The 10474-nt window shown below is 39.5% G+C and overlaps 1 protein-coding gene across 3 annotated transcripts in view; it reads left to right on the forward strand.

Moving 5' to 3' along the window:
• The first annotated feature begins 521 nt into the window (after nucleotides 1–521).
• unc13d (unc-13 homolog D (C. elegans)) overlaps nucleotides 522–10474 on the forward strand; it is a 24829-nt gene continuing 14876 nt past the window's right edge. For 2 of the 3 annotated variants that reach the window (XM_007560946.2, XM_007560937.2), the window contains exons 1-16: nucleotides 522–678; nucleotides 1521–1547; nucleotides 4315–4371; nucleotides 4462–4518; nucleotides 4601–4708; nucleotides 4783–4842; nucleotides 4997–5063; nucleotides 6271–6451; nucleotides 6534–6578; nucleotides 6665–6736; nucleotides 6819–6888; nucleotides 6974–7078; nucleotides 7322–7414; nucleotides 7500–7600; nucleotides 9906–10023; nucleotides 10251–10372. In XM_007560946.2, the coding sequence (XP_007561008.1) occupies nucleotides 616–678; nucleotides 1521–1547; nucleotides 4315–4371; nucleotides 4462–4518; nucleotides 4601–4708; nucleotides 4783–4842; nucleotides 4997–5063; nucleotides 6271–6451; nucleotides 6534–6578; nucleotides 6665–6736; nucleotides 6819–6888; nucleotides 6974–7078; nucleotides 7322–7414; nucleotides 7500–7600; nucleotides 9906–10023; nucleotides 10251–10372 (1346 nt within the window). In that variant the 5' untranslated portion in view covers nucleotides 522–615. The remainder of the gene's footprint in view (nucleotides 679–1520; nucleotides 1548–4314; nucleotides 4372–4461; nucleotides 4519–4600; nucleotides 4709–4782; nucleotides 4843–4996; nucleotides 5064–6270; nucleotides 6452–6533; nucleotides 6579–6664; nucleotides 6737–6818; nucleotides 6889–6973; nucleotides 7079–7321; nucleotides 7415–7499; nucleotides 7601–9905; nucleotides 10024–10250; nucleotides 10373–10474) is intronic. The other variant, XM_007560953.2, reaches the window with a different exon arrangement.

The following is a 10474-nucleotide window of genomic DNA, read 5'->3' on the forward strand; positions in this document are numbered from 1 at the left end:
TAGGATTATGAACCACTTCTTAACACAACAAAATGCAAAAAAAACGTCCAAATGTAACAAATACCTTAGCAAGTATTGGAAATTGACAGATCTTTATGTTTATTTTTGATAAACATAAAGAGGAAGAAAATAATTAAGATAACTGACAAATTTCAATTTCCAACAGTCCCGTTGACCGAATGGTGTAATGGACAGCTTCTCCTTTAGCTTTATGTAATTTTGTGTGAGACTAGTTTTTCATCTGTGGTTGAGATTCATCAGCTGAACCTCTTACAATACGAACAAAGTGTTACCAGCAGGTCATTGGTGGGAATCTGCAAGTGCTGATTTCTTATGTGCAAGCAAACGCCGGAGAGCGAGCGAGCGAGCGAGCACTGTAGTTTTCGATTTAGAGATAAAGGAGAGCGCTGGTTGAAGAAAACAAAACAAAAAAAATAAAAACTCCTAAGTCACAGCAGTCACTGACGTTACCAGCCTTAACAGGAAGTGATGACTTCCGGCTGCTGTGTGATAGTACATCGAAATGCAGCGCGCACACACAGCTTCCCCATATCTCACACACGGAGCACACCAGCTCACCAGGAAGGAGCCTGATGATAAGATAGAAGCATCACCATGGCAGGTCAAACTGAGCAGAACACCAGAAAAGGAGAGAATTTACTGCAAACACCTGAACAGGTAAAAAGAAACAAAAAAACAAAAACCCACCAACTCACTTTAACAAAGCCGATGTGTGTTTAACACGGTGCCTCAGTTTTGCAGCAGTCGATTAGTTGCCAACTACGTGGTTGGCGCTGAGAATTAGTGCTGATCGAAGAGATCGAGCGCTCTAATAACGTTACAAAAAAGATTTTCTTTGGGTTTCAGCTGCTGGTTGTGAGTTCAGTCATGTTTTTTCAGGTGATATTTCTGAGCAGAAACAAAACTGTGCTCTTTGCGATGTTAAAACGTCTGTCCAACCACTGAGTCATCGTCTCCTGATGGCTATTTTAAGGTCTGATGACAATGATTCACGGGGCTTTTAGATGTATATTTAAGTCAGACACTATAATACAAAACTTATTTTTGTCTCTTCCAATTTTCTGCATGGTTTTGTTGCTAACTCATCTGAAGGAGAATCCGTTTGATGAGTTAAAAGACCCTTTTGCTGCTTTGTGGAAAACATTCTGGGACAGCTGTTTTTGCTACGGCGTGTGTGTATCGTCCAACCGTGTTTGCATATCTATATTTACAATGTGAGATTTCCCGTTCAGTTCAGTTGTTTACTTTTTTCCCCCCGGATTTGAATGTTAAGCCTCCTCACGGTTGCCTTCATGTCATTTTCATAATCAACGATAGAGGAAGTCCCTCTCTGTGAGGGAGGCATTATTAGAAACACGAGAATAACTTGATTACTTTTTTAAGCAGGGACAAATCTAGTAACAAAATGTCGCGAACCTCAATTTTGTCTAATTTTAGCTGCTTCATAAAATTTGCAGTCTCCTTATATGTGTTTATATGATTGTTATTTTTTTTTTCAGGAACATGGCACACCAAGACACAGGCAGGTAAGTAAGATCAGGTGACATTTAATCAGTATTATGTATGTGGATGGTCAGAGTAAGTTAAACAGATGTTTGAGGGCAACACTGTCATTTTAAGGGAAACACAAAACTATGCTGTAAAAAAAAAAAAAAACTGTAGTCTGTTTCCAAGAAATGCTTCACTGTGTACCAAGTAACTTTTGTCCTGCAATAAAATTACAAGAATGTACGAATAACCCACAATGTCAAAGGTCATCGACACAGAAAGCTAAAGAACTAAATTGAAGCAGAACCGTTGCCATTAGCTAAAAAGAATCCCAACCCGGAAAACATCTATAGGAACTACGACTGTCAAAATGGAAAAAGTACAGTTTTGCCTCTAAGTTTATATATAGTGCCTTTTTGGGCCATTTTTCAGATATGAATGATAGTTTGATCTTTTTTTAATCTGCCTGACACTCTTGGTTAGTGGTTGGGTGAAGCTATTTATTGTCAAACAAATGTGTTTGCTTTTTCTAAATCATCATGACAAGAGGAACTGCTCAGATGACCCTGATCAAAGGTTTACATAACCAAGTATGTAAACCTTAATAACATAAATTCCACCTTTAACTTCATGACAGCTTGAAAGTGTTTCATGCTTACCTGAGATAAGACATTGGTAAATTTCCCGTGTGGTCTTGCATGAGCTGCATGTTTGAGTAATTTAATGATACTGAGGCCAGAAGACTTTCCTACTGTAGCCAATGACAGCTTGGCTTGGTCCAGTGTTTTGGATCATTGGTATGCTTCTGTAAATTTCTCCTCTGGTATAACTTGCTGCACTTACATTAATCAGTTTTCACAATTCCTGTGCTTCCTGTTCTAACACATACCCACACCATCAGTTATGCACTTTGGTGTTTCATGGTTTGAATCCTGTACTTTTATTGGGCGTCTTGAATCCATTACACCACTGTTTGTTTGTTTTTTGTTTTTTTTAAGTGTGTTAGCTGAAAAATATGTATTGTTTTTTTCCTACATCCAGACCAATTTTCCTGCCAGTTGTGTCTGAAATTGTCAATCGATTTGCGACTCAAAGGAATCCCACATTTTCCCCTCGTGTATCAAATAGTTTATAAATGCGATGCATCAGACCACTTCTACCAGGTTATGCAAATATTTGGTTTGAGTCAGTTGGGTGGTTTCTCTTGTCATTGCGATTTTAAAAAGAGCAAACACAACTGTTCGACGATAAAGGTCTTCAACACTAAGTTGCACTGAAAAGCAGCAGTAGCTATTGAAACCAATACTCTGCCTGGGTATGTAAACTTTTGAGCAGAACTGTATGAGTCAGCTTAGCAGATGTCAGAACATGTATTAGTTATGTAAAGACACAAATATAGAGTTCATGGGTTCAAAAACATCTATAGTCAATGTAAGGATTAAGGTGGACAGGTACCAGATGTTGGTGGTTTCGTTCCACCCATCTGTCCGTCCGTCCATTCATCATCTAATGCATCATATCCGTGTAGGGTTGAGGAGGCTGGTCCCTGTTATGGGCCACTGTGGTTTAATCAGTAGAGCAGATATCTTACAAACTGATTGTGGGTTTGATTCCAACTTCCTCCTGTCACGTATTGATGTGCACTTGAGAACTTTACACCGTTCTGCATATGTATGGATGTCAGAGTGCGACTGGGTGAATGTGGCTCTAGAGTAGGGGTAGACAATCCCCATCCTCGAGGGTCAGTTTTCTGCAATTTTTAGATGTGCCTCTGCTTCAACACACCTAAGTCAAATAACTCTGGAGAACTTGACTGCACTGAGGAGGTAATTCATCAGTTTGGTTGAAGTCTGCTGGACCAGAGAGACATCTACAAGTTGCAGGACACCAGCCCTTGAGGACTGGGATTGCCCACTCCTACTCTAGAGCAAGTGCTTTATGAAGAGCCCCATGTAAAATCAGTTCATCTATCTCTAGAAGTCTTTGGTAAAAAGGAAGTGTGCAAACTGGACATGTGTCGTAAACATAACCATTTTCTCAATGTCTACAAAACCAAACACTGGATTTGTGATACAGAGAAATGTAGGAGACCATAGCCATAACTGGAGATGAAGTGGAAACTACCAAGAATCTGAAATTGCATTGAAGATGCTGTTATCTCTTCTGTCTTAGCCTTGCTGTGGAGGAGGATCCATAGTTAGTAGCTGGATTAGTTTAAGACATGAGAAGAGTGTTGTGTCCAGAGCAATGCACCCTGTATGGTTTCATTCCTGTAGATTGGGATGTTGGGATGAGACCAGCATGACCAGCCCTTTGAATTTTCTGCTAACCAATCCAAACGAGCAGAAAAGCAGTGCTTCACAGTGGGCTACCTCGCTAGGGAAGTGTTAGCATGGGTACAAATTACAAGCATTGTTTGTCACAGACAGCAGATCCTGCCGGTGTGCCTTGTTATCTGTCAGCCACCCTCAGAATAGGTGAGGAGATTTGGCCATCAAAAGGAGAGACAGTGGAACCTGCCACTGTGTTGATATCAACCAATCACAGACAGTCTTGTAGAAAGCCGTGTTGCTGCATTGAACAACCATTCTTCTTAAGTGGAGTGACATTTTTATCATTTCTATTTTTAAATGGCATGTAAATACATGTGAAATGTGATAATGTGAAACGTTGATTAATCAACCATCTAATTAAAAAAAAACCCAAACTCTCTAATACAAAATATACCTAAAACTTATTATTAAAATTTGAAGTTACAGAGTAGGATTAAAAGTTTGAAAGAAACTTTTTTTTTTGTCTCAACAGTTTTCCCCAGTCCATTCACGTAAACTCGGATTTACAAGGAGACAGAGAGACAGGAGGGTGAGTGACACTCTCAGATCTTGGTGTATAAATGTCTTAAGAGTAGCGTCGGCCTCTATAGGCAGCAAACCGCCCTTTTTGTTGTTTCAGGATTTAAAAGAAGATGAAAATCCGGAGGCCAAAGCCAGACGACACAAGGAGATGGAGGTACTCTAGTCTCTTTGTTTTATCTGGAGTAAGACTGTATCGTCCCACCTGAACCGTCGCTAAGTTCGACTTCTGTCCGTAGCTGAAGCCGCTGTATAAGGAGCTGCTGTACACCATCGCCCATAAGATGGGTAAACCAGCGTCAGCGGAGGTCTTCACAGACAGCCAGCTCCACCAGTACCTAAAGGAGGTAATCTCCCTTTAGCACGTAGCACAGGACACGGTTCGCTGATGACTGATGGTTCTTTCCTTTCCATTTATCAGGCTTTCACTATGACAGATGAGGAGCACAACGGTCTGATGGAGAAAGTACAGAACACAGAGGTGAGAAAAGGAAATCACCATGTTTTTGTTTTCCATTCAATGAACCGTTTGAGACCCTAGCATCTATTTATAGATTTTGTATGAAATATCTTAACTTGCCATTAGCAGGAAGCCGAGTTTCTAAGTATCTGACATAACATGAAATCCCCTACAGCCGCCCATATACTGCTTGATGGTCACTGTGAAGGAAGCTAAAGAAATTCTAGGAAAAGACGTCAGTGGTGAGTTCTGCTCTACAATGATCTTTGCATCTCTTAGAATGGTCTCATGACAGAAACAGTTACTGGAAGTGAGTTTATGGATGGAAGGATGGACGAATGACAAACTGCTTTGTAGGCAGGAACACTTGCCAGATTAGTTTGCTAATTTCAGCTTTATTGCTATTTGAGATCCACTTCCTCTGGTCTCATTAAAAGATGTTCAACCTACAGGAACCTGCAGGAACAGTTGAACAGGACAGAAAAATGTATCACTTGAAACTTTCTACAACCTTGGTATATTTTCATTACTGGCCCATGTCAAGTCGGGAATAGAGACCTCTTCCTGAAGTACTGAAGTACTCTCCTTCTTCTTTGTGTGACAAAAGTTCAATCTTTAGGAGTTTGGATTGTATGTTTGTTTGTTTTTTTTTCCATTAAAAAAAACATTTCATTATTTTTTTCTGGTTTATGGTTCTGTGTGCCTGATGAGAGATTTTAATAATTATCTAAAACAAAACAATTTTAAATACTATTAATCATTTCAGTGCAATCAGGACATTTATATTATACGACCAAATGGCCTCAAACAAACCCAAAATGTAAACTCTATTAAACTGATTATAGAGCTGGTAATAGAGTCAAAAGGTTTATAGATTTACCAGCTTCTTACAAACGAAGTCTTCACCATCTGGTCTGCTTGAGCACAACATTAGGTCCTCGTCAGAAGCTTTCTTCTTAGTGTTCAAATGTTTTTCTCAGTGAACGTATACTTTAGCTTAATTTTCTACAACATCTCAATAAATCCAAGAGTTTCCAAGTGTCACTATTCTAGCAGATATTTTTAATAAGTCATACATAGGGTTGCCACCCGTCCCGTAACATCACAATTAATTAGCATGGCACTTACCTTGTAAATAGTTGATGCCAACTGTTACTACCTTGCTCAGTTTGCTAGCAAATTTACACCTAGCTAGTGCCAGGCTAGATTCCCATTTGCCCTTAGTGCTGCCTTAATTCCTAATGGTGTGAATTCAAAATGTGTAGCTGACCATGTTATAGCTAAATTTTAACCCCAATATTTAAATGGTCATATTCCTATTTGTAGCTAACAGGAATGCTATGGGGTGCGGTCTTCAAGTTTCAAATTCAAAGTCACTTAAATCTTTAAGGTAAAATGGCAAACTTGTTGTCCACCTTAAAAGTAAGGATTTAAATGTGCTTCCGTCAGGTTTTAGTGACCCTTACTGCCTCCTGATGGTCCTGGAAGAGGAGGAGGAGAAAAAGAGCAGCCGCGCAAAAGCCAAACCCAGCAAATATGTTGTAAAGGGCACAGTATCACATGAGAAAATCTACCAAACCGATATCAAAAAGCAAACCTTGAACCCCATTTGGAACCAAACCTTCATACTGTGAGTTCAAATTTGTGACAAGTTTCTGATCAATTACGGAGAGTGTTGTTTTTTATACACCTATCGTTTCTTTCTTCTTTAGAGAGTTTGAAGATTTGACGAGCACCACTTTCCACCTTGAAATGTGGTAAGAAGAGCAAGGGGGAAAAAGCGTCACTTTGCTAGTTTTTATTAAACTTTCACACATGTTCACTTTCTGCTCTTCCGCTGCAGGGATAAGGATGAAGAGGTGTCTCTCACTCAGAAACTGGAAGAGATCAAAACCAATTTAAATAGTTTAAGAAGGTATCAAACTTTTCTGTTTTTAATTGACTAAAACCATAATACCAGGCGAGTATTGCTGTTTTCTAATCAATGCTCTGCTAAGGATGATCAAGGAAGCCAAAAAGGAGAAAGGCACAGATGACTTTTTGGGAAATATTGTCTTAAGACTAAAGGTAATAAAAACGTTTAATTTACTCCCTTATTTTATCGTAGATGTCTGTTCATTCTTAAAAACCAAACTCTTTCATAACACTTTAGGATCTCCACTGCACTGAGGACAACTGGTACAAGCTGGAGCCCAGAACGGAGACGTATCCTAATCGCGGCCAGTGTCACCTCTTCCTCCAGTTCATCCACAAAGCTGTAAACAAATTCCCTCAAATCTTAGCTGTTGGAACCTTATCCCACATAGGATTTGCCACAACTGTGACTAGATTTTTTGCAAAAGTGTTTCTATCCCATGAACTTTTTCACATTTTATCAAAAGACCTATTCTGCAAACTGTAAACTAGGCTAATTTTATTGTCATCTGACCCTTCAGAGGTTATGAATACTTTATTTTTACCAGGTACTGTAAACCTGTGTGTGTTTTCGTGTCATTGGCAGAGAGACGGGACTCTGAGCGCCGGTCGCAATGCCTACACCAACTACTGTGGGATTCTGCAGCAGTTTGTCCAAGCTTACATTTCAAAACAACAGGTGCAACACACTTTCTCCCTGTGCTGTTTTGAATTCTGGTTTTCTTTCCTTTTTTTTAACACTGTTGTGATGTTTTCTCGCGCAGAGCTCCGCTCCGTGGAAAGGCGCACTGTGTGGCGAGGCTCAGACTCTGCTTGAACTCTACGCTACGCAAAACGACCTCTCTCCTTTTCTGCAAGACCTGGCGTAAGCACTGTGTTTTCCTCTAATAGAGTTTAGTGATTAGGCAAAATGTGAAGCCAGTACTGAATTTTCACAAAGTCAGCCAAGACCAATTGGGATATATTTGATTTATTTGAGAAGTGTGCAGTCACCTTCTGCCGTGCAATCGTACGGTTTGGGTTCGAAGACCGCCGAAAGACAATCTTCTCTTGAAGCCACTTTGGCCTTTCACAAATCAATCACTTGATCCGACCATGTACTGTTGTGACATACGCCTTCATCAGAGATGTCCAAAAAAAAGTAAAAAAAAAAAAAACCTGACTTTTTTAATGCTCTGATGTAAGGTCTGTCTAACAATAAGGTAGATACATTAAAATTATTTAAACTGGTAAATGAAAAATATAATAAAGGAATATATTTTTAATTCACCATGTTTTTTTTAAAAATTTTATTTCAAAACGTCCTCACCACAACCTGACCAGCCACTAATCTCCGCCCTGCTATGACATGTCTCTATATCAGTCCTGCAGTAGCTCTCCCAGAACGTTCTCATAGAAGTGGCCAGGCCATTAAATATCTTAAGAGGGCACATCTAAAAGAATATTTAAAATGAATTAACTAATTTTGTATTTATTTTGGGGGTCTTGCATGTATGTCTTTCTATGACATAAACATGATTCTCTGAGGTGGGCAGCATGTTTTAATGGGGGCCACAGCCCCCTCTGTGCCTCCTCATGGGGGCACCACTGCAGTTGTGATGAATTGGGATAAATTTATTACCTGCCTGGGTCATTAACTCCCTGTGTCCACGTGACTGTCTTTTTATGCTCCTGCCCTCGTCTGTGATCCTGAAATGGCTTGAGTAAATACAAAAAATGTATGAGTGATAGATACTGTACGTTGTCTCCACTCCTCTAACCACAAAAAATTAGAACTGATCCTTGTTTCGGTCACAATTTCTGTACAAACTGAGAACTGGTAAATCATATGATCTTGTAGGAAAGCAAATACACTCATGCCAACTTGACTGCTGTTTCTTTCAATGCTCTTTTTTTCCCTACATTAAATGGAGTTCATGTGTGAATAAGCAACATTTCATTAGGGCAGGTCACACCACAGAAGTGGCTGTTCTTGAATGAATGGAGCCGCAGATTGTCTGCTTCATTTGTGAAAGTTCATCTGGCCTCCAGTGCCAAACAAGCAAACTTTGGTCTACTTGAAAACACGGGTCTGGGGTTAGCATGCAACCGAACCGTAGTGTGGTTCGCTCATGGACCATCCAGCAAACCAGAGAGAGAAAGTAAACCAAAAGGAGGAAGTGATGTCACCTGTACTCATGATTTACATGTGATACATATATTACTCTCTGCGTCTCTGCAACCACAACAGGACGTCGTAATCTCTTAGTCGCCATGTCTTTCCTGCACTGCTGCGTTTGTCCCATATATGAAAACTAAAATAGATATCAGGGAGGCTCTTTAATCCAAATACACACAAATCAGTAATTCCTAGAACCGATAAATATTTTGGATATCTAGAGCAGCTTTCTTCCTATGCATTCACACTAATTTAACAATGATTTTTCACAGTTCAGATGATGTCACACTCATTTTTTTTTATTTAGAATGAATATTATGGAAAACTGATATTGAATTCACATCAGAAACTCTCACTTCAAATTTACGTGTATAATTTAAAATGGAATTAAAGTCAGGTGTGAATTTTTTTAAATTAAATATTAAAACAATTTGCCATTTCCTTGCTTTTAATGCTAAATAACATAGCCCAGGTCGTGTTGCCACCTTTTATATTTGTCCCAAATATTAACGCTCCACAACTCCAAATGTAAAACCTTTTCAAAGGCTTGACCAAATATTTTAGTCTCACGTGTTCACCAAATTGTTGTTAGAAAACTCAATTTAATGGGATTTCAATTAAAGTGCAAAAAAATTAAGAGAGTTCAGAAATTTTAAAATTTGGTTCTATTTAAAAAAGAAAGGGGATAAAACCAGCTAACATTTCATTAGCAGTAGACAACGGACTTTTTTGGTTTGAGCTGTTTAAATCGGGCCTGTTCTGAAAAACGGTTAGTTTGCCTCCCTTCAGGGGAACTTCTCCCTGGAAAGATGCTCTTAAAAGGTCATATCCTTATTTTAAGATTACAGATTTTAAAATTAGAATTTTTTTTTGCTATACATTTTGTATACATAAAATTTTATGAAATAATTCTAAGTAACCCATCAAACACCGAGCTTAGCTATGACAAAATGTGCTACGTTTCTGTCATACGCCTGCTCTTAACAAGTGTGATTGTGCTTACCCCTGCCAGGAAGTGGGTGGCTTACAGTAAACTGTACCAGAGTTTGGAGGTGGACTCGTCTGTGCTGTTCCATCAGCTCACCAGCATAGAGTACCACTGGCATCAACAGGAGCTTCCCTACCAGCAGGTATACATGCACGACTCACTGACTGCATAACAGGAAAAGATTTCAAACTTTTAGCGTACATTTGTGACTGATTTAACATTTCTAAATTAAAAAGAAACTATTTGCATAAGTAGTTTGCTTGAATTATCACTTGTAGACGTGTGTTTGGTGTCAGAGCTCAGGAGAAACTAGAAGTTAAGATTTCAGCACAGATGAGGGTTGTGTAAGGTCCCACTTTCTGTTGACAGAAACAGGAACTTGGGGATTCTCTTCACGGCTTCCTGCAGTACGGACTCTGTTTGGTTTCCAAATACAGAGACATCTTCCCCCCGACTCCCAGCGCCACTCCGAAACTACACACACTCCTCAGGTGTGTCTGGCTGAACACACACACGCGCGCGCGCGCGCACGCACACAGACACACACACACACACACACACACACACACACACACACACACACACACACACAC

Source organism: Poecilia formosa, unplaced genomic scaffold, assembly GCF_000485575.1.
Source record: "Poecilia formosa unplaced genomic scaffold, Poecilia_formosa-5.1.2 Scaffold4, whole genome shotgun sequence".
NCBI classification, from domain to species: domain Eukaryota; kingdom Metazoa; phylum Chordata; class Actinopteri; order Cyprinodontiformes; family Poeciliidae; genus Poecilia; species Poecilia formosa.